At 52.7% G+C, this 27,486-nt stretch overlaps 1 protein-coding gene across 11 annotated transcripts; it reads left to right on the forward strand.

The window, feature by feature from the left end:
• Positions 1–1,599: 1,599 nt before the first annotated feature.
• Positions 1,600–27,142, forward strand: SIRAL2 (SIR2 antiphage like 2). 11 transcript variants are annotated; one of them, XM_055395375.2, is made up of 11 exons: positions 3,703–3,945; positions 4,031–4,785; positions 13,813–13,925; positions 14,687–14,942; positions 18,110–18,331; positions 19,652–19,780; positions 20,840–21,125; positions 22,617–22,734; positions 23,044–23,076; positions 24,774–24,857; positions 25,935–27,142. In XM_055395375.2, the coding sequence occupies exons 3-10, from the start codon at positions 13,879–13,881 to the stop codon at positions 24,823–24,825; spliced, it is 1,143 nt and encodes a 380-aa protein (XP_055251350.1). In that variant the 5' UTR covers positions 3,703–3,945; positions 4,031–4,785; positions 13,813–13,878; the 3' UTR covers positions 24,826–24,857; positions 25,935–27,142. The 11 variants fall into 11 exon arrangements, 10 of the variants coding, with proteins under 10 accessions (XP_088693692.1, XP_088693691.1, XP_055251350.1 ...); XM_055395378.2 differs by having other exon boundaries at positions 14,690–14,942; XM_088837566.1 differs by lacking the exons at positions 3,703–3,945; positions 4,031–4,785 and adding an exon at positions 1,600–1,620 and having other exon boundaries at positions 14,690–14,942.
• Positions 27,143–27,486: the final 344 nt, after the last annotated feature.

Raw genomic sequence — 27,486 nt, forward strand, 5'->3', positions numbered from 1 at the left:
CTGACATACCTAGACCACAGGGCCTGTTCATTAGATCCAAGCTGGGACCTGGGACCTTAAGGGCAGCAGCTGTGCCTTAAGGACAGGGGCATAATCATATAGGGTAGGGGGTCCCTGGAGAAAGAACCAGTTGTGGCTTTCTTGACATAAGAGAAGCCATTTCTGGCTTAAACCTTTTGGGGATCTAAGCCTGGCCCTTGAACAAGTCTCAGTAATCAAGGATCTTAAGAGAAGTGAGGGAACAAAGGAACAAAGGAAAAGCTGTCAAGAAACAATAGTCGGTGATAGAACAGAGTCCCAGCTCCTCCTCGGCTTCCCTTCTGGCTCAGATGATAAAGAATCGGCCTGAAATGTGGGAGATCTGGGTTCCATCCCTGGGTTGGGAAGATCCCCTGGAGAAGGGAATGACTACCTTCTCCAGTATTCTTGCGTGGAGAATTCTATGAGGAGGAATGGTGGGCTACAGTCCATGGGGTCGCAAAGAGTTGGACATGACTAAGCGACTGAACTGAACTCAAGCCCATAATGTCTTTATCATTTGCAGGAACTAAGGACCCTGCCCAGGGGGAGGATGGAAAGATGCTGTTGACCTTCCTGACTTCAATCAACTAAGGACTTGGACTCTGTTGACCTTTGCCCCCATTCAGTGCAGAATTCTCTATCCTAGCCCCTTCTTGAAGATGCCTGTCCCCTTAGCTTAATACTTCACCAATTTTGCTGTTCGGGGAGACACTGCTTTGGAAAGACCCCTGATGGTTTTCCTTATTTGTAGCAAGTGAGAATAAATCCTTCCTTCTCCCACTGTTTGGCTTAGCTGTCTTTTGGCTTGACACCCCCCAAGAGGTGATTCCAGTTTTCAGATAACACGGGTGCTTAGGAACTGAAACACACTGCATCCCTTGTCCAGGGCAGGAGGAGCTGTATGCAGTGACTGTTAAATGTTTCCCATCTGGAACAATAATGTCGGTGACTTCCTTACCTTATTCCTAGGCCTAAAGGAACACAGGAAAGATCTCAGGTAAGTGCAGGCCCCCACGGGAAGCCCACCTCTCCTCTTTCAGTGGCCTGGGTCAGCGGGCCCCACAGTGCTCCGGACTCTGGGGCCCCCAGAGTTCACAGGCTGCTGAAACTCACAAGCAGAACTTCCCCCACAAATGGGAGGCTTCCTGTGTGGGTGGAGACAGGGTGGGGTGTGTTGCTGCTGCTGCTGCTAAGTCGCTTCAGTCGTGTCCGACTCTGTGCGACCCCACAGACGGAAGCCCACCAGGCTCCCCCGTCCCTGGGATTCTCCAGGCAAGAACAGTGGAGTGGTGTGTTAGCCAACTTTAAAATCAGCTAGGGGGTGGGGTGAGGGGGAGCAAAGAAAAAGTGCTACGGAGAGAGGAAATAGCCCTTAGCTCCGGCTGGCCTGGGTGGGGTAGGGAGTGTGGATTCAGGAACCAGGGAAGGCTGGCAAGAGCAAGTGGCTTTGGATCCGGTTAAGTCTTGCTCAGGGCAGGGAAAGGCTTCCAGGGGCAGACAAGGGAGGAGAGGAGTATCAACTGGAGACACGAAATCAGCCAGGCGTGTCCCAGAGACTCATGGACCCGAACCCTAGTCGGTCCCATTCCCGGTCTCCGGGTGAGTGTATTTCTTGATAAGAACACGGGTGGGCTCTCCCTCATTCATGGCGTTTAGGCAGCAGTCGTGTGCCCAGCATCGTTCTAGCTTCTGGTTTCTCAGGTGGAGGATGGTGGAGGGTGAGCTTCCAGGGGTGGACACGGGGAACAAGGTCCCGGCTCCCCCGGGAGGGCTGGGGAGACACAAATAACAACTGAACACAGTTTCGGGGCTGTAAGAACTCTGAAGGAAAAGAACCCAGGGTCATTGGAGCGAACCGGAGATTTTAGCCAGGCAGCGTCTTTGGCAAGCCCAGGACCCGAGATTCACCTGGGTCTGGACCCAACTCAGGTTGAAGAATTGAAGCTGTGCATGAGTGTGGTTTGGGGCCTGGCTGCAGAGAGGTGCCTCCAATCACACTTAATGGTCTCTCAGTTCAGTTCAGTTCAGTCGCTCAGTTGTGTCCGACTCTTGGCGACCCCATGGACTGCAGCATGCCAGGCCTCCCTGTCCATCACCAACTCCCAGAGCTTGCTCAAACTTGTGTCATCAAGTCAGTGATGCCATCCAACCATCTCATCCTCTGTCATCCCCATCTCCTCCTACCTTCAATCTTTCCCAGCATCAGGGTCTTTTCCAATGAGTGGGCTCTTCACATCAGAACTTCAGCTTTGGCATCAGTCCTTCCAATGAACACCCAGGACTGATCTCCTTTAGGATGGACTGGTTGGATCTCCTTGCAGTCCAAGGGACTCTCAAGAGTCTTCTCCAGCACCACAGTTGGTCTCTGTCTCTGCAAAGTGTGCCTGCGCCCATTTTAGAAACTGAGGACACACCATGAGCGCCGGCAGGTGGGGACCAGCCAGAGTCTCAGCTCCACCCGCGCTTATTTCTGCTTTACTGACCACGCCAAAGCCCTTGACTGCGGGCTTTGTTGTGCCTCTGTTGCGCTTCCACAACAAACTCTGGAAAATTCTTAGAGATGGGAACACCAGACCACCTGACCTGCCTCCTGAGACATCTGTATGCAGGTTAGGAAGGAACAGTTAGAACTGGACATGGAACAACAGACTGGTTCCAAACAGGTGAATATTGTCACCCTGCTTGTTTAACTTGTATGCAGAGTACATCATGAGAAACGCTGGGCTGGAGGAAGCACAAGCTGGAATCAAGATTGCTGGGAGAAATATCAATAACCTCAGATATGCAGATGACACCACCCTTAAGGCAGAAAGCAAAGACGAACTTAAAGAGCCTCTTGATGAAAGTGAAAGAGGAGAGTGAAAAAGTTGGCTTAAAGCTCAACGTTCAGAAAACTAAGATCATGGCATCCAGTCCCATCACTTCATGGCAAATGGATGGGGAAACAATGGAAACAGTGGCAGACTTTATTTTTTGGGCTCCAAAATCACTGCAGTCATGAAATTAGAAGACGCTTGCTCCTTGGAAGAAAAGTTATGACCAGCTTAGACAGCATATTAAAAAGCAGAGACATTACTTAGACAACAAAGGTCTGTCTAGTCAAAGCTATGGTTTTTCCAGTAGTCAGGTCCAGATGTGAGAGTTGGACTATAAAGAAAGCTGAGCGGTTAAGAATTGATGCTTTTGAACTGTGGTGTAGGAGAAGACTCTTGAGAGTCCTTTGGACAGCTAGGCGATCCAACCAGTCCATCCTAAAGGAAATCAGTCCTGACTATTCATTAGAAGGGCTGATGCTGAAGCTGGAACTCCAGTACTTTGGCCACCTGATTCGAAGAACTGACTCATTTGAAAAAAGCCTGATGCTGGGAAAGATTGAAGGCAGGAGAAGGGGACGACAGAGGATGAGATGGTTGGATGGCGTCATCGACTCAATGGACATGAGTCTGAGTAAACTCCGGGAGCTGGCGATGGACAGGGGAGGCCTGGCGCGCTGCAGTCCACGAGGTCGGGAAGGGTCGGATACAGAGCGAATAGAACTGAGCCGCGCTCCCGGCGCACTCGACCGCGCCTGCGCCGAAGGCGGGGCGGGGCCTCCGGGGGGCGGGGCCTCCGGGGGGCGGGGCCTCCGGGCGGGGCCTGCGGCTCCGGGGCCGTCGGCTTCGGGGCGGAACCTTCGCGCGGCGGGGGCGGGCGCGCGGGGGAAGGCTTTGCGGCCGAGCTGCGGCCCGCCTCCGCTGGAGTCGCGGCTGAGGGCGGCGCGCCGTCGGTTTCTCCGGCTCAGCCTCCCATTCCGCCTTCGGCTCCGGCTCTGGCGCGCGCGCTGCCGCCTCCCCGCAGACCGCCTTCGACCAGGAGATCCCCGGCGCGAGGCCGCCCGGAGCCCCCTGTGACTTGGGCCCGCTGAGCCTGAGGAGGCGCCGTGCGGTGAGCTGACTGGCGGGGGCTCCCGGGGGTGCCGAGTGGAGAGAGGCCCCCTCGAGCCCCTCAGGACCCGTCCCTGCCTCTGCAGACCCCCCGGCCACTCTCGGGACCCGCGGCCGCCCGAAGGACCCCGACGGACCTCGGTGCCCAGGACCCGCCCCCAACCCTTCTCTCGGAAACCCCAGCCCCGAAGACCCCCGGGATCCGCCCCGGCCCCTCCAGACACCCCTGGCCCCCGAGACCCTGTGGGGGTCGCCGGCCCCTTCTTGCCCTACACTTTTCAGAGGCCTCGCCCGAAACCCTTCAAGACTCTACCCCCCCAGACTCCGAGACCCCCTGAGGCCCTGCCGCCGCTTCAGGGTCCCGAGGATCCTCAGTTCCAGAAACCTCCCCAGATTCCTTCAGGACCCCTGCGACTGTCCCTGACTTTCCCTTCCCCAGGCCTCTTCAGAACCCCCACCCCCCATGCCGTCTCTCCCTAGCCCCCCGGATCCCTAGACTGCCGTCCCCACCCTCTACCTCTTGCCCTTGAGGTTCACTCCCTTTTGGCTCCCTGTCCACGCAGGTCTGGAGGCTGGGCTTCTGTGTGGACCCATTGGGCATCTGTGAAAGAGTTCCCGGGTTTTTGTAAATTCTTAATATAAAAGAAGTAGCGGAGTATAATGAGTCATCTGATGACCTTTTGTGGCCGGGCAGGGGGTGTAGCGCTTGCACTGTGTTGACTGTTGCACTGAGGCCAAAGCAGGACCGTGTTCAACTCTTAATGCCCTTTGCTGAGGCTCATACGGCCCCCAGAAGCACCTGGAGGACAGACGTGCTGTGGAGGGAGGCAGAGCTGAGTAGGTGAGGGGCTTGGGGTGGATCCGGATGCTTTAAGCTTGTGGTGGTGGTGGTGATTTAGTCGCTAAGTTGTGTCTGACTCTTGGCAGCCCCCGGACTAGCCCGCCAGGCTCCTCTGTCTGTGGGATTTCCCAGGCAAGAATACCTGAGTGGTTGGCATTTCCTTCTCCAGGGGATTTTCCCCACCCAGGGGTCGAGCCTGAGCTTGGCAGGCAGGTTCTTTGCCACTGTGCCCCCAGGGAAGCCTCTGACTGGAGGGGTAAGACCTTAATGAACAACGTCCTCAAACAATTAGAATCTGAAGTGGGAAGAATCCAGCTTTGTTCCCTGAGGCCCCATGCCCTTGGCCCTTTCCTCAATTACTGCTTTCACTGTCCCCCTGAGTGTGTTGTGGACCAGCTCAGAGCTGAAGGAAGGTGGGCATTGATCAGTGCAAGAGGAGTGAGGGAGGTGTTTGGAGTAGGGGAGACGGGAATGGAGGAAACTGGGAAGCTTAGAGTGCTATGGGGAGGGGCAGGAAAGACCTGGGCCAAAGGGCTCAGGACCAAAGCAGGAGGATCTGGGGGCTTCCCCGCTGGCTCAGCGGCAAACCTGCCTGCAATGCAGGAGACCCGGCTTCAGTCCTTCGGTCAGAGGATCCCCTGGAGAAGGGAATGGCAACCTACTCCAGTGTTCTTGCCTGGAGAATTCCTTGGACTGAGGAGCCTGGCAGGCAACAGTCCATGGGGTCACAAAGAGTCACACATGATTGAAGCAACTCAGCACAGCAGAGAGTATTTGGTACTGTAAGGGAGTGGGGGCCGTCGAGGGGTTTGAGGAGCAGAGTGAAGATAGATTTTGTGTTTTTGAACAGTCGCTGGGTCTGGTGGGGGAGAATTGGTTGGAGGAAGCAAAACCATGGGAAAGGTGGCAGGTGACCTGGACCAGGGTGTTGCCAGCGAGGACCTCACGCATGGCTGAGCTTCGTAAAGTCTAGACCCAAAGACCAGTCATGCTCTTTCTTGTTCAAGCCCAGTTTTCTGCCTGGGGACTGGCGTTGGGAACTTGTTAGTCTTTTTAGGGGAGGTTTGGTCCTTCTGCCTATCGGTCACCTAGGACTTCATCAGGGTGACTGTCTGTGTGTCAGGGTGAGTCCAGCCTCCACACAGGAGATGGACATGGGGTACAGTGGGTGGGAGGGTGGGGAGGAGAGGCTGGGTCTCACGAGTGGAACCAGATCGCGGATCTGGTTTATTAGCTGGGCTTGGGGGTCCTGAGAGTTCAGATGTCAGAACTGAACAGAAACGTCAGAAACGTCACTTTGGAGGCTGGGACCAGAGGGAGTGAAACTGGAAGCAGGGTGGCTGTCAGAAGTCCAGACGAGTTGGGAGGACCACAAGGCGTGGCAGAGGGTGTGGCTTAGAGAGCGATTCAAAAGCGAAAGGCACACTGCTTTTGTGTGTGGAGGTCTGGACTTGCGTGAGGGGCAGGGAGACTCTCCCAGTATGATAATAGAAGTCTCTGTGATGATGAAGATGTTCTGTGTTCGTGCCTTCCAGTAAATTCGACACATGGGGTTGTGTAGAGTTTAAGAACTTAAAATGAGACTAGTGTCACTGAGGAACTGAATTTAGCTGTTATTTAATTTTAATTGAATAAACCTAGGAAGAATACCCACTGCCTGCATGGGGTGTAGGGGAATCACACTGTCGTAGGCTTTGCTAATTTAAATGTTAGCATTTAACATGTTCCAGCAACCCTAAGATAAAGGAAATACACAGCTCAGAGAGGCTGAGTAACTGACCCCTATTTGAAGTCGTTCAGCTGGTACACTCGGTTGAACAGACTTCTAAGGCTGGACTCTCTGGGTTGGATCCTACTTCCTCCCGCAAAGAGCCCCAAGGTCTCTTTCCCAGGGGAGTGAAGTCCTCTCCAGAGGTGGCTTTGTTTCCTGGCTGAGCCCTCCTTATCTGTCTCTGCTAAAGTTAACACAGACAGTTGTGTGATAAGCCGCAGGCAGGGACCCAACAGAACTCTTGTGAGCTGGTTGTTTTGCCCGAGGCTGCTTCTTGCTGCCTCTCAATCTTCCTGATGGTGGCTGTTCCTTCAGCTTCCTGGAATATGAATGGAGCAGGGAAACAGGTGAACCTGCAGAGCAGCCACGCTGTGTGGTTTGCTGTTTGTAAAGTGGAAGTGTTTGTTGTTCTGTCGTGTCCAACTCTTTGCAGTCCGCCAGGCTCCTCTGTCCATGGCATTCTCCAGGCAAGAACACTGGAGTGGGTTGCCATTTCCTTCTTCGGGGGATCTTCCTGACCCAGGGATCCAACTAGGATCTCCTGCATTGCAGGCAGATTTCTTTACCATCTGAGCCACCAGGGAAGCCCTGATATTTGTAAAGGTTTGGTAGTAAAAAGAGCTACAGATTAGTGCCTTATATGAACTTTTGCGGGTCACAGTGGACCAGGTGGTGCCTGGGATTGTGGCAGGATTATGGGGCTTGGGCCAGGAGTGAGTATAGCTTGTCCCCTGACTTCCTGGGGGAGCTTTACCAAGACACTGTCTCTCAGTCTCAATTTTCACATTTGTAAAGTAGGGTATTTGACATCACAGAACCTTTAAGACTCCTCCAGCTCTTTAGTTTGTAATTTTAGATTTCACTGGAGGTTTACTTTCTATTAATAGAACATCTTTTATTCCTCTTGGGATGGATACATGCTGGTGGTTCAGCATACCTTTAGCCTCTGTTCTGGTACATTTTTACCATTATTGGCTTATTATTGAGTAACATGTCTCTTTGAGTTGTACAGCGTGTCACATCCGATGGACAGACTGTTAGCGAACACTTCAGCTGTTGGCAGTGTTCCTAGTAAAAGGTCAGGTGTATTTGTTTGCCATCTGAGCCACACTGATGTTTGGAGAAAACTGGGACGACTACTTTTATCATGGTGGTTGGCCTCTTGAAAGGATTTAACGTCAGCCTTGGCCAGGTGAGAGGTAATCAAAGCCACGTCACAGGGTCATGGGGAGCTTTGAATGAGATCGTGCTTGTAAGCGCTTAGTGTTTGCCCTTGGATCTAACGGGTGTAGACGGTGTCAATAATTAGAGCTGCTTTTTGAACTAAATGGTGACCTATACATTTTTCGTCAGTGGTGGGTTTTGTTGTTTTCGCAGTTTGAGCAGAAGAGCCCAGGCTACTCTGGAGTTGCTTTCAAGAAGCAAATGGACACGTTTCGATCACTACAGAATAAGGATTTTTTTCCACTGTAGTTTATGTCAACTGAATAAAAAGCGTTTGGTTAAGTAGCGTGTTTTCAAATTGAGGTTTTGTATTTCCTGAAACTTTGGGAAAAAACAGCTCATCCTGGAGACCTCTCATTAGTAATGGCTAGGTCAAGTTGTCAAGTTTCACCAGAGTCCAGGTTAGATGAGTATGTAGTTGTGGAGAAGTAATGTTAAAGTGAAAGGCTGCTGGTGCTGCGGGAGAGAAGCTGGCTGCCCTGGTGTTGACAGCAGTAGATAAACATCTTCAGGTTAAGTGCCTTTCAGGTCCTTGGCTCACTTAAAATCTTCAGGAGAATCCAGTCAGTGATGGGGATGATGGCATTCCCTTTTGACAGATTTGGAAACTGGGGTTCAGAGAGTGCTGGTGCTTCTGGTCTCCAGATCCCGTTTTCTGCACCGTGGCCCCGGCGTTGTGGTTTCAGGCAGGCCTCTCCTTTGCTGTTCTGGAAGCTCGGTTTTTGTCCTTTCGCAGCTCGTTTTCAGCTTGGGTGAACCTAAGTAGGCCAACCAAACTCGCCAGAAATAACCTGGCAGCCAGGTTCCAGATCGTTCGTCGGTGCTTGAAAACTGCCTCTTATCGCCCAGTGCTTTCTGCTTCTGTGGCCCCCTCCCAGGTCAGCTGGGGGAACCAGGTTGCGGCGCAAAAGGCGGTGTGTGGGAATCAGGTTAGACTGATGGGCCTCGAGGAGGGTAACGGCCAGGTGAGGCAGGTGCTCGCCAGCTGCTGACGGGGAGGGCCTGCTTTGTGGCCGGAGGCCTGCAGACCCGCCTGGGTGTAGTCACCGGGTTGGGCCTCCTGTAAGGACAGGGATAATGCTCAGCTGTCATTTCCAGGTCTCCTGTCCCCTGAGGGCAGCAGGTGTAGAAGTCACTCCTCAATGTGGATTCCTTGGGTAACAGGAGCAAGCGGGGATGTTGAGGGTAAGAGCTTGCTGTGTTACCTGTTCAGACCTTCATCTGAATCAAGTTGTTAGTAGTCAAAGGGGCATGACTTTTTCCCACAAATTCTGGGAGTGTCTTATTCCATCGCTCTATGGACTGGGAACATGAGTTCAAAGCCAGCGTTTGGAGCTTTTCATGAATGTCTGCCATGTCCAGTCCCTTGCTGGGTGAGAGGAATGTATTCTGAGCACATGTTTGCCACCTGCCCGCTTATCTCTATGCTCCTTTATGCCGCTCAAGAGCCATGTGATAATTCATTCATAGAAAGAAATTGACTTGTGCTAAGGATATTTGGCGGAGAAGGCAATGGCACCCCACTCCATGGTACTCTTGCCTGGAAAATCCCATGGACGGAGGAGCCTGGTAGGCTCCATGGGGTGGCTAAGAGTCAGCACTTTTCACTTTTTACTTTCATGCATTGGAGAAGGAAATGGCAGCCCACTCCGGTGTTCTTGCCTGGAGAATCTCAGGGATGGGGTAGCCTGGTGGGCTGACATCTATGGGGTCGGACACGACTGAAGTGACTTAGCAGCAGCAGCAAGGATATTTGAACTGCAAGGAGATCCAACCAGTCCATTCTAAAGGAGATCAGTCCTGGGTGTTCATTGGAAGGACTGATGGTAAAGCTGAAGCTCCAATACTTTGGCCACCTCACACGAAGAGTTGACTCACCGGAAAAGACTCTGATGATGGGAGGGATTGGGGTCAGGAGGAGAAGGGGACGACAGAGAATGAGATGGCTGGATGGCGTCACCGACTCGATGGACATGAGTTCGAGTGAACTCCGGGAGTTGGTGATGGACAGGGAGGCCTTGCGTGCTGTGATTCATGGGGTCGCGGAGAGTCGGACACGACTGAGCGACTGAACTGAACTGAAGGATATTTTTCAGGATCCCACAGATTCAAAACTTCTGTTTCATGGTTTGTACTTGAGTGAAGGTGTAATTTGTCACAGAAAGTGATTTAAGTTTTTTATTATGCTACTTGTAATAAAGGGCTTCCCTGGGGGTCAGTGGTAAAGAATCTGCCTGCCAGTGCAGGAGACACAGTTCTGTCTCTGGGCCGGGACGATCCCCTGGAGAATGGAATGGCAACCCACCCCAGAATTCTTGCCTGGAGAATCCCACGGATAGAGGAGCCTGGTGGGCTGCAGTCCATGGGGTCGCAAACTCAGACACGACTGAGCGACTAAAACAACAGCTTGTAATAAAATACTGTTCTTGACAAGCCTTTTCTCCATCCCCCTCAAAACTGTGACTCGCTCGCTCACTGGGCCGTGCTTTGTTTTCGTTTCTCTCTTAATCCTGATGCTCCTGTCTTCTGCCCGTCACTCTTTCTGGTGATGTATGGAGTGGGGTGTGCGGGAGTGACTGTTTCAGGGGTCAGCACCTGGGCCAGGTTCAGCTGCACTCTGGCTGGCCCAGCTGGTCTTGCTCTCCACTGGTAGCTGTCCTGGAGGCTAGACCTGGTTGAACGAGGCTGAGTTCCATGCCAGGAGGCCAGGCTCCAGCGTCAGTGCACTTATCACATACCTGCCTGCTTGTTTGCCAACATCCCGTCGGCCGGAGAAGTCATATGACCAACCCGGCGTCAGTGCGAGGGGCTGACTGTACCAGGGCCAGGGGACCAGGGGCCACAGTGAGGGGAGTGGAGTTAGGGAGCTGGGAAGCGGGGTTTGCTTTGCCAGCTCTAAGGAACTAGTTTGGTGTGTGTAGTTGTGTTTTGCGTTAGACTCAGATGAACGTTTATTTAGGGTGGAACATAGGCATTCAACGAGTAAGGCAGTCTCTGACCACTCTGAAGTTCATTCATAAAATGCTCATAATCTCAAATTTAAGCAGAAAATACCCTATTCAAGCTTCTATTCATGACTTTGGATAAAAAGGACAGGAACTGCTTATACAGATCTGTGTTGGGGCCAGATTTTGCTCTCAGAAAACGCTGTTAGGTCCTTGTAAACAGGAATGGGTTGCTGTGAGGACTGGGCTCTGGGCCTGCAAACTGCGTTGATGCCACAGTCACCAGGGAAACCGAGAGACGCGGCTTCTGAAAGGCCTCTGGAGGCTTTTGTTACCGTCGTTGTCTGGAAACTGATGGGCTTAGAGAATGGCGCTGGGGTTGGGGGTGGAGTGCCAGAGGCTTGCCGTCCTGTGGAGACTTCTAGGATCTGGGTACTCAGTGCTGCAGAGATCTCCTGCTTGGCCCTGGGTTTAAAAACAAGGCGGGATTGGGGTACTTTCTAAAGTCACTGTGGGGTTTGGCTCTGATAATCATGCTGCTGAAAGAACAGGAAATGAGGTAATGTCTTTAAACATGTAGTGTTACAATGAACTGTAAATGTCTAAATATGGGCAGCTATGCAGTTCATCACTGCATAGTTATTGTGTTGAGACTTGATGTGATCGGGTACTTCCTGTGCTGGCGGGTGTGATCCTTAAAGGTTGCCGTCAGCGTTAGAGTCTGGAGGCGCATCTGCCTGGACGTGCTGGGGAGCTGGCTCCTCTAGGAGGAGGACGAGGTTCGAGCACCTCAGCCAGCAGCCGGCTGCCCAGGAGCGCCTGCCCTCACCTGTTAGGTAAGCGCTCAGTGCCCTCAGTCAGCGAGGGCTTGTTCTCTAGGGAAACTTGGAAATCACTTCACTTTGGAGTCCAATCCAGCCCACAGGAGTGTAATCTGTTCACACCCTGTTGCAGACGTGTACATGTAGTACCTAGGTTTTCAGTTTGTATCTGTGAGCATACATGTAAAGGAGCATCTAAAGCAGCTGACCAATAATGAGAGAGATTTCTAAAGTTCTTCACAGTGGCGACAGCTTAGGGCAGTCACTGGCTGCCCAGTGACTGTTCAGACAATATTCTAAACTGCCATGTGGAGCAGGGTGAGATAAAAGACTCCATCCCAGGTGGCCAAGTGGCGTAGATTCATCAGCCGGTGAGCATCTCATATTGACTCCTCTCGTAGGATGGGCGGGAGGGACCCTGAGCTCCCTCCTGAGGGGGGAGGTTGGGAAAGCCTTTACGGTGCCCAAGCTCTCTGACTCCAGAGTTTGACCCCGGAGCACTTTTCCTCTGAGAGGTTCCTGAGCTTGCGAACCTGGTCTGTTAGCAGAGTTTCCTGTTGGGTAGCTAGTAACACTGAGGGTTGGTGAAGGGCTAGGTCAGTCACTAAAATCACCAGGCTGGGGCCCAAGGTTGCTTATACTCAGGATTATAAGGTACAGTGGGAAACTTCAATATTTCTCCTTTCCTTAGAAAATATCTAGCAGAGAAAACGAAAACGAACGACCTGACCTCTGATGACTCGGGAGTATTTAGGGCCCAGCAGCACCCTGGCACAGGGGCGGATGTCACGGGGCAGCACTGAGCTCACCTGCAGGCCCGCCTCAGCATCTGGGGAAGGTCCCTGACACCTCCGGGATGTGACGGCCCCCTGGACCCTCTCCCCTGGGTGGGGGGTTGCCCACAGGCCCCTGCACAGGTCTGTGTCCATTTTCAGGGGATATTCTTATGATCCTCTTTAAAGTCTGACGATGCTCCTAGACTGATTAAGCCTTGTTTCCTTGAAAATCGTTTTTAGTGACCCAGTTCTGAATGAGGGGGGAGGAAAAAAGAATACACATGTGGAAAGATGGTTTTCAGTTAGTACTAGTTGGGCTATGCCCAAGAGGCACTTAGGCATTCTGCTGACCACTTTTCTGGAGAGCATTTTGGCAGCAAGTGCTGAGATATTTTACAGGGTTCATACGCTGTAACTCAGCAATTCTGCTTGTCAGAAATCTCTCCTAAATAAATAATTTCAAAGTAGATAAAAACTTTGTGTGCAAAGGTGGTTGTCATAGAGCTCCAGTGATGTCCTGCCTTGGTGGGGGGTGGGGTGGGGGTGGATGAAGTGCCTGATGGCCTTGCAGTAGGACAGAAGTTCATCCATGTTGCTGTAACACTTGTATTTATGGACAGTTTTTTTTTTTCTTCTTTTTTTTTCCTTTAGTTTTTTCTCTTTATGAATAGTTGAGTAACATAAAGAAATGCTTTTATTAAAATGCATGAAAAAGTAAGATATGACCTATAGTCTCAAATGATGTAAACATTTTAAAGTAGAAAATCTAGAGGGAACTATACAAATGCTAACAGTCATTGCTTGCAGGTAGTAGGATTATGGGCGTTTTAATCTTTATTTTTCTGTATATTTCCTTCTTTACAGTAAATATTAGGTATAGAATTGGTGGAGGCAATATGATTCTGGAAAGGTGGTAGAATACCGAGATTGTTTGGCAGTAGAGACCTAGCTGGTTTGAGAGTCCTGTTTTATGTAAGTTAAGAATTGACCTTGGACTCCGACTCTTCCTTTGGACTGGGTCTCAGTGTGGCGAGGCAGAGGCCTGGCATCTTGGAAGATTTGCTGGTGTGTCCTGATATGTCTCAGTAAACCGCTTGGTGCCTTCGAGAGCGAGGATCATCCTGGGGACCCGTGTGGCTTGCTTTGTTGTCCTCTGGTGTTGTCTTCCCTCCCGTGATAAATTTTACCTGGTGTCCGTGTCCCCAGCAGTGGTCCTGGAGCAGAGTGGTGAAGGGACGGCGCAAACCCCGACCCTGGGCCGCCGCGCCACCTCCTTCCCCCACACTCCCTTCCCTGTCTTCTCCCTCCAGAGTCGGGCTTCGGGGCTCCTAGGCCTAAGGCTCTGCCTGGCCTGATAAGTCACAGGATTAGGAGTGGGGGCTTAGGAACCGTTTTGGATTGTGTTTTTGTATGTGACTGTTTTCAGTAATTCTGATTTAGAGAGCGCTCTGGGACCTTTGATTTTAATTCCAGCCTCATCTCTCTTCCAGGGTACTGATGAAAGGATTTTCACCTGGGAAGTAGAAGTTGCCTCTGAATCTCTTTAGGACTCACAGATGGATTCAGTGGGAAAGACAACAAACAGAAGTGAACAAAAATCAAGGTAAATGACGTCGACTGCGCCTTCACATGGGCGTACAGCCTCCACTGCAGAGCTCCTCATGTGTTACTGAGCACCTGCGGGGCCGGTAATGCTGGGTCAGGAGATGGTCTCAGGGCCTTTGCTTCAGTGTAAGAAACGTCCCAGGAGACAGTTCTCTCTCTGCCCAAGGAAGCCACTGTCACCCGGCCTCCGTGCCAAGCAGCAGGGGACCAGAGGGTCACCTCTAAGGCTGGAGGGTGTTGTGCTTTGCAGGAAAGAAATCTCTGACGATAAATGGGCAGGTGACGCCTCCGTGAAGTAACGCAGGAGGAAGTGCTTGCCGGGAGTGGGTCGTGGAGGACCTGCTTTTTGCCAGGGATTTTCTTTCCTGTCCCTGTAATCAGGGATCATTTATCGTCATTGTTTGTATTTACAAGCTCTTGGCAGTTTTAAAGGAATTTAAATTGCTGAGCTTCTTTGTTTACATACACACATCACTCTTACCAACACCATGGGGGACTCGAGATGGACAAGACAGTACTGTCCCCACGGCCCTTACGGAATTAGGATTGAACCAGTAAGATGGATACCCAGAAAGGGAAATGAATAGGAAGAGCAGTGCACAGGCTCGCCCTGCAGTCAGTGTGGCGGGGATGAGGCGTGTGTGCAGTGCGATTTGTGTTGGACCTGCCGCCTCACGGATGCTTGTGGGCTGCAGCGTCTCCCTCGCGGTGGCCGTGCATCCGTGCTGGCTTTCATTCTTCCCCTCTCTTATTTTTAAGCAGAAAGTTTTTAAAAAGCCTCATCCGGAAACAGCCCCAGGAGCTGCTCCTGGTCATTGGGACAGGCGTCAGCGCGGCAGTGGCCCCGGGCATCCCTGCCCTGTGCTCCTGGAGGAGCTGCATCGAGGCCGTGATTGAGGCCGCCGAGCAACTGGAGGTGCTGCACCCCGGGGACGTGGCCGAGTTCCGCAGAAAGGTGACCAAGGACAGGGACTTGCTGGTGGTCGCCCATGACCTCATCCGGAAGATGTCCCCGGTAAGTGCATTCCAGGTCAGTGCTTCTGGACTCCCTGGGGCAGCTTGGCTCGGGGCCGGGCTGGTGAACTGGGAGTCCGGGGCTTAAATGTCTCCACGAGTTGGGCTCATGAGCCAGAAGTCCTTCAGTTCATCAGAATAACATCCCTTTAAATGGGTGTCCCAGGCACCGTGTGGGCCCCGAAGGCAGTCCATGTCAGATAGAGCCTGGCGAGGGAGCTCATCCCAGGGAAGTCCGCGGGCTGCTCTGGGGACCGGCCCAGTGACCTCGTCCCTGTTCAGCGTGGGGCACGGCTGCCAGCTCTGCTTGGGCTTAAGCAGGCCAGCCGCGACTCCTCACATGACCGGTGCGTCCCCAGAGTGTCAGGGAGAGGACAGAGCGTCTTTGTCTCCTCGGGAAAGGACCCAGCAAGGAAGAGAGGTTGGCATAGGGGTGTGCACTCACTGAGTGGTGCCCGGAGCCAGTTGGGCTGGTGCAGAGGCGGGGGAGCTCCCACAGGGCGCGGCCGGGTCACCCCTGAACAGGTTGCCCTCGGGGTGGAGGACGTGGCTGGGGTCGGATGTCTGAGGCACGTCTCTTCCGTTTCTGAAGAAGTGTAGCGTCACCTCATTTGGGGCAGAGAGATAAAGGAGGAGTCAGAGGAGAAAATGAAACTCGTGCCCAGAGAGAGTGCGCGGCTTGACTCTGATGGCGCGTGCATTCTCACGTGGAAACCTGGGAGGGGCACAGGCTGCCCTGCCCTGCTGCCTGACCGTGCGGCCTCCACCTCGTGCCCAAGGCCGGCTGCCCGGCCTCTGCCTGAGTGACGCGAGTGTTCTGGCGGGGGCGGGGAGAGGGGGGCCGTGTGGCCTTCCTTGCGGGTCTGACGCGCCACAGACCAGTCACGTTGTCACGGCGTCAGCCAGAATTTGCCCTGTGGCCGTAGGTGGCTTTACCAGAGTCTGGGAAGCACTTCAGCTGGGTGATGGTGCCAGGCGTGGGGGCGGTGTTAAACACGGGGCAGCGCACATCATGGGCGGGGTGGCTGCTGCTGGTTTGAGTAAACCAGCTTCTATGTCCATTGACGTATTGTCTACGGCTGTGTTCGTGCTTCCTGACAGCTGCGTACTGGCCGCAGAGCTCGTCACCCACAGAGCCCAAAGTAGTCTGCCATCCCGAGGCCCCTCGGCAGGGAGAGGGCAGGGCTGCAGGGCTGGGACAGGGCTGGGGGGCTGCGGACAGGCCCAGAGCCTCGGGCGAGGGCATCCCCTCATAGAGGGGCAGCTCTGATGTGAAGTTAATCAAGGAGATGAGTGTTTGGGGCTTTATCATTTCTACTCATTTGTGTATTTTTGAGCACTTCCGTAAAGAGTTAAAGTAAGGCCAGTCAGAGTGGTGGTGTTCTCCCGTGTTCATCTGGTTGGGAGCGGGGACGTGGAGTGAGTGGGGAGTCAGTTTTCCCAGGGGTGGAGTTCTGCCTGGGGATTCCAACGGAGCCGGGAAGAGCTGGGAAGTTGCAGGTGTTTTCAGGAGTAATTTCCGGTCGTGACACCCTGTGGAGTCTGAGCCACGTGGTGGGGTAGGCCGGCAGGGGAGTGAGAGATGGGGTTAGTGGTGGTGGGTCCTGGTGAGGCGAAGCCTCCCGGGAGCCAGGGTGCTGAGTCGGGCGGGTGGAGAACTTCTGGAGGGCGGCCGGCTGTTGGTCCTGCTGTGGTTTGGGGTGTGGAGGTCCCTGGAGGAGGTCAGGAGGTGAGCACACACTGTGGTGCAGGAAGGGTCGCTGGACGTGACCCACGTGCGCTGACACGTGCAGCTGCGAGACAGCAGTGAGTGGGGTCCGCCAGGTCTCCACGGGGCAGGAGTGAGGTGCCAGGACGTGGGGGCCGGTTCTCAGGGGAGGAGGGGAACACTCACACGAGTGCGTGAAGGCGTGGGGCTCCTTGAGGGCAGGCCCGTGGAAAGGGGGCAGGGATCAGAGTGCCTGGCAGCAGGAGCCCAAGCTGGGGGACGGGGCAGCCTGGGGGGCTGTGGGTCCTGCGGACGCTTGTGCATGCATGCTGCAGGCCCGGGGCCAGGCCAGCTGGGGTGCCCCGGGGTCACACGGGCCTCCTCGCCCAGCACCCCCACTGCTCCTTAGGGGTCCACCCGCCTCCCTGTGGGCCCTGCCCAGCGGCTCTGCCGAGCAGCTCTGCTCATGGCCCCAGCGACCTCGGCGCTGCATTCCGGGCCCATCCCGCTCCTAACCCTGGGGGCTCTGCAGCACTGGCAGCGTGACACACTGTCCCTCACTGGACGCCTGCCACCAGCCCAGGGCCTCTGTGGCTCCCGAGAAGGGTGAGTCCAGGCTTCCCTGAGGTCTGCGGGACCCGCGGGGTGTCGTTCCGGGTCACCTGTCTGACCTCACCTGTGCCAGGTGCCCTCGCTTACCTCCTGTCAGCTCCTAGCCTTCGTGCCGGCTCATCCCCTGCTGGGCGTGCCCTCTCCAGAGGCGCCTCTTCCTCGGCTCTGGGCTCAAAGTCCTGTATCAATGGCTCTCCCGATGCTCTTTGACCCGGCCGCTCTCTCCCCCACAGGGCTGAGCCCCCTTTCTCTGCTTTGCTTTGATAGCGTTGATTGCCGTTGACATTCACTAGCATATTGGCACAGTCTCCCTCCTCCAGAGTTTTAGTCAACTCTAGAGGTGAGCAGTTTTCTTTCCTCTGTAAAAAGACTACTGTCTCTCTTGTTGTTCAGTTGCTCAGTCGTGTCCGACTCTTTGCAACCCCATGGACTGCAGCATGCCAGGCCTCCCTGTCCATCACCAACTCCTGGAGTTCACTCAAACTCATGTCCATCGAGTCGGTGATGCCATCCAGCCATCTCATCCTCTGTCGTCCCCTTCTCCTCCTGCCCCCAATCCCTCCCAGCATCAGGGTCTTTTTCAGTGAGTCAGTTCTTCCCATCAGGTGGCCAAAGTATTGGAGTTTCAGCTTCAGCATCAGTCCTTCCAGTGAATACCCAGGATTGATCTCCTTTAGGATGGACTGGTTGGATCTCCTTGCAGTCCAAGGGACTCTCGAGAGTCTTCTCCAGCTCCACAGTTTGAAGGCATCAAGTGTCTCTCTGGCACCTAGACTGTTCTCTCGTGCCTGGGGGCTCAGTGGTGGTGGGGAGACAGCGTCGTGTAACCCTGGTCCTCCTCTCCACAGCGCACGGGCGACACCAAGCCCAACTTCTTCCAGGACTGCCTGATGGAGGTCTTCGACGACCTTGAGCGGCACATCCAGAACCCGCTGGTGCTGCAGTGCATCCTGAGGCTGATGGAGCGGGGCACCATGGTCCTCACCACCAACTACGACAACCTGCTGGAGATCTTCGGGCAGCAGCAGAGCAAGCCCATGGAGTCGCTGGACCTGAAGGACAAGGGCAAGGTGCGGGCGGGTGCCCGCGGGCGGGGGTGCCGCGAGTGAGTCACGTGCTGCGATGGCAGCAGTGTCAAGTCTGTGTGTGCGGTTTTTCCTTTACTGTCGAACGGTGAGCGTTTCCCTGTCATGAAGCCGTCTTCAGAAGCATAGTTGTAGATGGAATTTCATTACGAGACGAGGTTATCATTACTGGGAGCATATTGTCACAATTATAAATAATGCTACAATGCAAATTCTTACCCTTTTTATAAGTTCCTAGAAAAATGTTAGGGTCAAAGGGTATGACTGTTTTAAAGACAGATGATATAAATTATCCAAGTGTTCTCCAGAAAGGTTCCTCGCTCACACCCCACAGCTGTGAGAGGGTGATCCATCCTCCTGATCTCAGCAGCCTGTGGCGTTGCTAAGCACCCAGCCCAGGGCATTTCTTCCATTGGCTCAGGCGCCCATGTCATGCTTTGATTCTGTTCTCCCTGCGGTTGGCCATGGTGTCATCACATCAGCTGTGTTTCCAGTGCGCGTGTGCCTGTGGGTCTGCACCACCCCTGCCTGCTCTTCCCGCATTGCGGAGGTCGCAGGGTCAGTCCCAGACCCACCCCTCATGCAGGGGCACCAAGGGCTGCTGGGCCGACGCCTCGTGGTGGGGCTCCGGTTCGCACCCTCCCCCGAATTGTTAGTGACCTGCTCCACGTCTGAGCCACGCAGTCCCGTTGCTGCTCCCTTGGTACCTGGAGCCTCTAGAAATCAGCTGCAAATGGCAAGGAGCCTTCTCTGGCTTCTCTGCCCACGAGTGTCGGTTGGTCTGCAGGGGTTAGTCCGTTTGAGGTGGTCAGTCCAGTGCGCTGACTGAAGGTCCCCGGTGTGAACATAAAAGGGATGTACACGACGTGCAGCTTCTCCAGGACTTTCGTTCTGTATCTTGACATGAAGCCAGTAGAGAGCTACTTGATAACTTTTATTTTTTATGTATGTATACATTTCAGGGTGTAAAATCAGTGTATACCTAACAGTAATTAAAATATAACGTGATTTAGAACAGAAAGCCTTCATAATCTCCCTAAAGTCATGACTCTTAGCCATTTGCTATTATATAAAATGTTAAAGATATTTTCTGTGTAACTGTCTTGGTCTCTAAATGGAGAAGTTGTTTTTAATATGGCAGGACGAGAAAAACAAGCCCTGACAGCTGAGTTTCTCTTAGGTTTAAAGAGATGATGACGCGTCAAAGCGTCTCTCTCACTTCCGCCTCAAGGTGAGTTTGAGAAACCACGAGTCCCTTCAGTGCTGTCCTCTTAGTCTGTGTGTCCTCTGCTTGCGCTTCGCCAGGTCCTTCAGTGGGCACGGGGCAACATCAGGTACGGAGTGCTTCACATCCACGGCTTATACACCGACCCCTGCGGGATGGTGTTGGACCCTTCGGGATATAAAGACGTCACTCAAGACCCAGAGGTCATGGTACGCCCTCCCTGACTTGGCCCTGGTTGTGCCCCTGGGGCTGTGTGGGGGCCGCCAGCCGTGGGTGGACTGGGCAGGGTCCAGGCCTCCTGCCCCTCGGGCACCTTGAACAGAGGCTCCATGAACTCGAGCAAGCCTCTTACCCAGGGACATGGCTCCATTTCCTGAGGGCGACTCACAGGCCCCGCCACGGTCAGAACGCTCTCCTCCCGCTGCTCCTCCCTGCTCCTCTTGTCTGTCCATCCGCGCACCTGCTTTCCTCTCTCTCCTTAGCAGCCTCTTTCAAAACCTTGTTTTCGAATTTCATTCTCTGCAAGGCTTTTGTGCTGTCGCAGACAAAAGGAGGTGTGGCGAAACTGCCTCGTGGCTTTCTGTGAACTCACTTTTTATGCACTTAGAAGCCAAGGGGGTCCTCACTGACTCGCTCTGGAGCTCATGGTCTGGCTGCTGCCCCCGGGCAAGGGGTGGTGACGGGTGTCGGGCTGGGCCTCTCCGCTGCCTTGGGATGGCTGTGGGCGGGCAGGGCAGTCCTGGCCGCCACTGAGCCTCTCTGGGTGTCTGGGTCAGCAGTGTGCCACTGTGCTCCTGCCTGACCCTCTGTGCCCACCCTCGGATGACCGTCACCGCACCCCCTGAGCTCCCTGCCCTCACTACCCAAACCAGGCCCTGCCCTGGGAGTTCCCACGCGCCATTCATTGAGACAGGTCAGTTCCAGAGATTAGGTGTGTGCACATAACTGAACTGAAGGAAAATTCCATGTTCTTATCTTATGTTTTGAACGTTCTAACCCGCGTGTGATTCTGGAGGATTTGAACTGAGAGGCCGCACTGGCTGCAGGGGCGGGGTGGGCGGAGTGGGCAGCACAGCGCTGACGGGGGACCTTGCCGACACGCTGGCTCCAGGACGAGGCCCTCTGCCTTCCTCACTTTGCTCCTCTGCGGCCCTCGGGCACGGCCTGTCAGGGAGCAGCGATGATTCAGCGTCGCACATAGGTAGCTTGATGCCGTGAGAGCTTGCTCACGGTCGGCGAGCCCAGCCCCCTCGCTGGTGCTTTTGCAGGAGGTTCTCCAGAACCTGTACCGCACCAAGTCGTTCCTGTTCATGGGCTGCGGGGAGACGCTGCGCGACCAGATCTTCCAGGCCCTCTTCCTGTACTCGGTGCCCAACAAGGTGGACCTGGAGCATTACATGGTGGTGCTCAAGGAGGGCGAGGACCATTTCTTCAAGCACCAGGCGGACATGCTTCTGCACGGCATCAAAGTCGTGTCCTACGGGGACCGCTTCGACGACTTCCCAGGGTACGTGCAAGACCTCGCCACGCAGATCTGCAAACAGCGGAGTCCAGGTACGGCTTATTCGGTTTGTTTGTTTGCTTTTTCACTTTTCAATGTATAAAACCAATAGGATTCTTCCATCCCCCCCCTTTTTATAGATAAATTACATGCCATAAAATAAAATTGAGAAGTAATTTTACATACCATTAGATTCACCAGTTTTCTACTTTTTTAAAAAAGTTTCTCTGTACTTAAAAGTGGAAGATCGGGGTTATTGGCATGGCAGTAATAGTCTGTAAATTGAGTGTTTTCGTTGAAGTGTGCGTATAGTTGTACACGGCTATTCCTGTCTCAGATGACATGCCCTGCTTCAGATTACCTTAACCGAGAAAGACAGCTGCCCGCCAGCTCCATCAGCTGTGACCCTGACAGCCTGCAGACGCAGCTGTCTCACGCCTTTACCCTGGCACACCGCCTGTTAAACCGTTAAAACCGCTGCAGCACAGAACGGTTCCACGGAGACTTTCTTTTTTCAGATAACATCTTTTCCCTGTTCTGCTGAAGGCAGCACCCCCTTTTAAGTAATTCTCCTCGGCCCTCCTCTGGGGAGCTGATCATCTACCAGGAGTGGCCACGATATGTGAGCGCTTGTTCAGCTGGTCATCTTGCCATCAGGGCAGCTCATGGCTTGGAGTTTGTATCATAAAACATGGATGACGGCAGACCTGGAGAAGGTCTGTGTGGGCTCGCATGTCCTTGTAACGGGAGACCAGACATAGTCACCCACAGGTGGTGGAAGTGGGTTAGCCACAGAGCTGCCTGGGCATGACCAGCTATGAACTTGAAGCCTAGAGAATGCGAAGATCACGCGAACATAATGCATGGATAATCTAGCAGCTTAGTTTCTTCCCACTGGCCCTTTTTGGAATTGATAGTAATTAGCAAAATGGGCCAATTTAAGTTGCATTTCCATTAATGAAAGTGTTATTAGGGTGGCAGTTTGTTATGAAGTGAAGAGCAGGGAGCTGACACTTGCCACGTTGCACTGATGTGAATTTTATGTTCTTGACCTTATTTCATTTTTAGTCACAGTATCCGCTGCTACTGGGCTTCCCTGGTGACTCCACGGTAAAGAATCTCCCTGCCAGTGCAGGAGATGTGGGTTTGATCCCTGGGTCAGGAAGATCTCCTGGAGAAGGAAATGGCAACCCACTCCATTATTCTTGCCTGGGAAATCCCGTGGACAGAGGAATCTCGCAGGGTTTAGTCGCTTGGGTGGCGGAGTCAGACAGGACTGAGTGACTAAACAACAAATCCACTGCTACTAAGGAGATGATTTGAGAGCTGCTGAGACAATCTCAGAGAGGCGACGCAGTTGCCCAGGTGTTTTGAAGCTGCGCTGGGGTCCTGGACCGACAGCAGAGTCGGATGTGCCCTCAGGGTGCCCCACACAGGCCCGCCTGCTGACGCGGGTGGGGGTGGCAGCGGCTCCTGCCTGCCCCCCCACCCCACCTCCAAGGACCTCACCTGGGACTCCCTCCCACATGTGTCTTTCTTGGCAGGGGATTCCTGTCCCCATCCAGGCCCCCTTTCCCAGACTCTAGCAGCGAGTGGCTTTGACAGGCTGCCGGGGGCTGAAGGTCGTTTGGACTTAGAATCTGTGACTGTGTCTTTAAGCACGTGCGTGGGTACAGCCTTGAGGTGTTTCTCCTGTTGGGGGCGGGAGGTGGACTGGTGACAGCAGGGAGGGGGGCAGCTGTGATGGTGCCCGGCTGGCTCGGGGGCGTCGCGTGTCGCGGGTGCAGTCCTCACGTCGGCCCCGGGGTGGAGAGGAGGCTCAGGAGTCAGCCCCAGCTGCCCCGCGTGGTGAGCACGCCTCAGGTTGGGCAAGGCCCCCCACGTCAGAGCCAGCCTCGCCCGGCTCCAGCGCGGCCCGAGGAGGGAGAGCTGTCTGGCGGCTTCCGCTGACTGTTTCCTTTTCTTCTCCAGATGCCGATCGAGTGGACAGCACCACGTTGTTGGGTAAAGCAAATCTCGATTCTCACCCGCCTGGTTTTCTTTACACATTCCGTGGTCTTCCTAGCCTCATTTATAAAATAGTCAGAGAGGTGTCTCTCACGTTAAACACTTAGCCCGTGTTGTGTCAGGACGGCCGCATCAGAGAGGACGAACAGCAGCACCTTCATGAGGGTCCCTGCCACCATGGAGGGGTTAAAGAGAAGCCCTTCAACTGCAGGGCTCAGCTCTGTCAGACAGGGGCCACCTACTGGCGCCAGGAGCAATGTCCTGTCCTAGAGCCCAGAGTCCAGGGGAACTGGAAGAGTCTGTATCATACCATTTGATCTGAGATGTATTAATAATTAATTTTTGACTCATCCTTTTCAGACATTTTAATTGCAGAGGTTCTGAGTGTTCATGTAAATTTTTCTATTTATTTACTACTTGTTTGAAATGTGAATACGCTTCTTACAGGACTCAGCTCTGCCTGTTTATGAATTGACAAGCTATGACTGAATTCGGTGCGCCCCGGCGTCCACCCCTGGGTGAATTTTGTGCCAGGCTGCCCCACCGTGGTCAGTCAGTTGGGTTAGAAGGGGGTTCTCTCTGGTCAGTGGAGCACAGGCCTTGCAGCTTTGGGCTCCTTGCCCATCTCAGCAGGGCCACAGATGCAAGCTGGTTAATGCTGGATGGCTTTGGTTTAGGAATTATTAGACAGTTACACTCAGCTTTCCATTTCTAACTTATTTCTATGTGAAAGGACCCATTTGTTTTAGTTGCTTTCTCTTGATTCCCAGAACCATCCATCTGTTTTGAAAAAAGCAGTAGCTTGATAGACATCTGTATCTAACCACAGGGATTAGTTGGTCAGCACTTCAGTAAAATCAGATTTACAAACCTTGCAGGCAGGGTGAATTCTAGAATAGATAAGTGGTTTGTAAATAAAAATTTTCAATTGAAGTATAGTTGTGACACAATATTATATAAGTTACAGGCGTACAGTATAGTGAATTCATGTTGTTTAAGTTATGCTCCATTTATAGGTATAAAATACTGGCTGTATCCGGTGTCACACATACATCCCTAGTGCTTACTTTGCACCTAACGGTTCGTGCCTCTTCATCCTCTGCTCCTGTCCTTCCCTCCCCCTCCCCACTAGTAACCACTGTGTTTTCCTTTGCATCTGTGAATCTGATTCTTTGTTGTATTACTAGTTGTATTTTTTAAATTCCATGTGATACCATACAGTATTTGTCTGACTTACTTAGCTTACTGCCCTCAAAGTCCATGCATGTTGCTGCAAATAGCAGAATTGTCTTTTTATGGCTGAGCAGCATTCCATTTATGTATGCATGCACACACACACACACACACCAGTCTTTATCTTCATCTGTTGACATTCACTTGCTTTTGTATCTTGGCAACTGAAATCCTGCTGCTGTGAACACTGGGGTGCGAGTACCTTTTCTAATTAGAGAGTTTTGGGAGGTTGTTTTGGATATATACCCAGGAGTGGGATTGCTGGATCACATGATAATCCTATTTTTAGTTTTTCGAGAAAGCTTGATCCAGTTTTCCACAGTGGCTGCACTAGATTAATTCCCACCAACTGTGTGTGAGGTTCCCGTTTCTCTCCATCCTTGCCAGTATTTGCTATTCATGTTCTTTTCGATGATAGCCATTCTTAGATAAGCTTTTTAATAAAAGTTTTCATCTTTCAGGGAATTCATGCCAGGACTGTGCAAAGAGGAAGTTAGAAGAAAATGGAATTGAAGTTTCAAAGAAGCTCAGACAGTCAGATACAGGTACACGGTCTCTCCTTTCTGGGACCCACTGCAGGTGGCCTTGCTTGCAGGTGTTGGCAGTCACCGTGCTCACCGTGCTGTGTGTCCCTTGGCTCTGGGGGGAAGGAGCGATGCGTATGTTGTTCCAGCTGCCCAGAGACCCACTTTAAACGTCTTCTAAGTTAGCGAGTTTCTAAAGAAAAACCCAAGAGAAGGACACAGAGTGTGCGGTCAGCCCCGTGAGTTTTCACAGTGACTGATAAACCCACGACCTGCTCAAATGAAGCATTGTCAAGAGCCTGTCCACCCCACTCTCCCCCGTGTTTAGTCGCCCCTCATCACTCAGGGGCGGCCACTGTCCTGGTTTATGCCACCTTCGTGTCCAGCCCTCCGTGAGTCTTTCCCTGCATCTGGGGCTGCTCGGTCGCCTGCTGGTGTGTAAGAGGGCGGCTGTTCACATCGCTCTGTGGATGCTGCTGCTGTGCATGCAAAGCCCTGCCCCCGCTGGGCCAACCTCTGAGCAGTGGTGTGTGAGCCTGTTGGGCAGCAGAGCACACTGCTTGGTGGGCTTTGCTCAAGAGCGGTGGGCAAGCCAGCTGGTGGGCTCCTTGGGGATGCCACGCCCACACCAGCAGCCTCCTTGCCAGATGGCTCTGTCCGAGTCGAGAATGCCATCTCGTCTTCCTTACGGAGAGCTTTGTCCCGCTGCGTGTGGTGAGACCCAGGTTCATGCTCCCAGAGCTGCAGGCAGCCCCGTCCTGCACACACGCTGCCCTGCCAGTGCGCAGGCTCCCGCTGGATGTGTGCAGAAATTGCCCCTCCTCCAGCCCACTAAGAAGGGGAGTGGCCTTCCTATTCCTGGGTTGAAATTTCCATAGAGCTTTGCAAATCTAATGTCATAACTGACTTTGTCCCCTGATGGTATTTATAAGTCAGAAAGCCATTTTTAGACAGTAGCCACTGTTTCCATTATGGAGGTATTTTCAAAGTCTTTAGCACATAAGAAAACCATAAACAGTTTCTGAAATAGAAATCCCATTGCAAATACTTTTTTAAGATCAGCTTTAATGTGGTATTCCTTTCTTGTTGTTGAAACAGATGACGCTGGAGGGTCTTGAAATCTTTAAAACCAATAAAAGCTGCAACTTGAAAACCAGCCTTCTGTAACCACAGTGCCATCCCCAACGAGGACGAATGTTAAAGAGAACTCCACACAGGCTCTCTCGATCCTAAACCATCAGATACCCCGAGAGCCATGCGGGTATGTGCCCTCGGAAGCTGGGTGAGGGAGTCCACTGTGTGTTGAACTGCTCGTGAGGTGACGCGTGCACACAGCAGGGATCCTGCGTGAGACTGATGAGACAGCTACCTCAGGGACCAAAGCGGTGGGCAGGGACGTACCTGGTATTCCCAACCCCCATGTGACACGCCTGTCTGTCAGGTGGTCTTTTTCCTCTAATAAAAGGGGAAGGGTGAAGACTGTCCAAGCAACAGTAGTTGCCAAAGAGAAAATAAGACACTAGATGCTTACATTTTATAATTTTTGTGTGGAAACATGTTACTGTAGAAAAAAATATTAGAAGTGTGTTTGTTACATTGTTAACTACTGAAGAACGAATGGATGCTGGAGGCACTGAGTCCACTGGTGAGGGTGGTGTTTAAGAATGCCTAGATCTGTATGGCTTCCTTGGAGTTCTGTAATCTTAGTTACCTTGTTTTTTAAAGAAGGGCAAATCTACTTACTGCTAAGTGAAAGTCTCCAAGAGGCAGAAGTTCTTTTCACAAGCACAGGGCAGTGTCCAGGTGCATCATGTTACAGATAACTGACAAATTTAAGTGGAGCACAAGACCAAGTTTTAAACTCTTAAATACCAAGCTCTCCTAGCCTTTATTCTATGGGGTAAGGTCCAGCCTTTCTGTTCTTATCTCCTTAAAATCCTCTCCCCACTGCCCATAGTCAAGGATTTGCACAGTGAAGACTTGGCAAAGACGTGTCAGAACACTAAATGTCAGGGCTCACGAGGGGCAGACGGCGTGCTGGTATCTTGCAGGCTGTGTACTTGTGCCCACCCAGTTGCTCTAACCCTGGCACTGGCCCTGCATGGCTTCTGTGTCGATGCTCCCATGTTACAGCTCCCCACAGGTTTAGAGAAAGGGAGGAACAGGAAACAGCAACTTGGGATGTGTAGGGAGTGAGAGAGAAGCCAGAGAGCTCCTTAAGACCTTCTTTTTCTTCCTTTTTGAAGCATGGAAAACAAATCTTTTATGTTACTCTGGTCAGAAATAAAGTTTTATCTTCAACTGTGTTTGCTCGTCTTTTCTTTAGTTATGACACAATGTGGTATCACGTATTTAATGAGAATTTTTACCTTGAATTGTCACTCAATTGTGAAATTACTTGGGATATTTAAATATTTTTGAAAAGCAAACATCTTAAGTTGGCTTTTAAAAAATTGATACATTTACAAAATGCAACCAGGGCAACATATATGAAAGCTGGTCAGACACAGGGTACAGCAATACTGGGCTTCCCAGGTGGCTTAATGGTAAAGAACCCACCTGCCAACGCAGGAGCTGCGGGGTTCCATCCCTGGGTCTGGGGACCTCCTGGAGAAGGAAATGGCTACCCACTCCAGTGTTCTTGCCTGGA

This window comes from Moschus berezovskii, chromosome 6, assembly GCF_049115385.1.
Source record: "Moschus berezovskii isolate FMDL1 chromosome 6, NW_MosBer_1.0, whole genome shotgun sequence".
In the NCBI taxonomy this organism is placed as follows: domain Eukaryota; kingdom Metazoa; phylum Chordata; class Mammalia; order Artiodactyla; family Moschidae; genus Moschus; species Moschus berezovskii.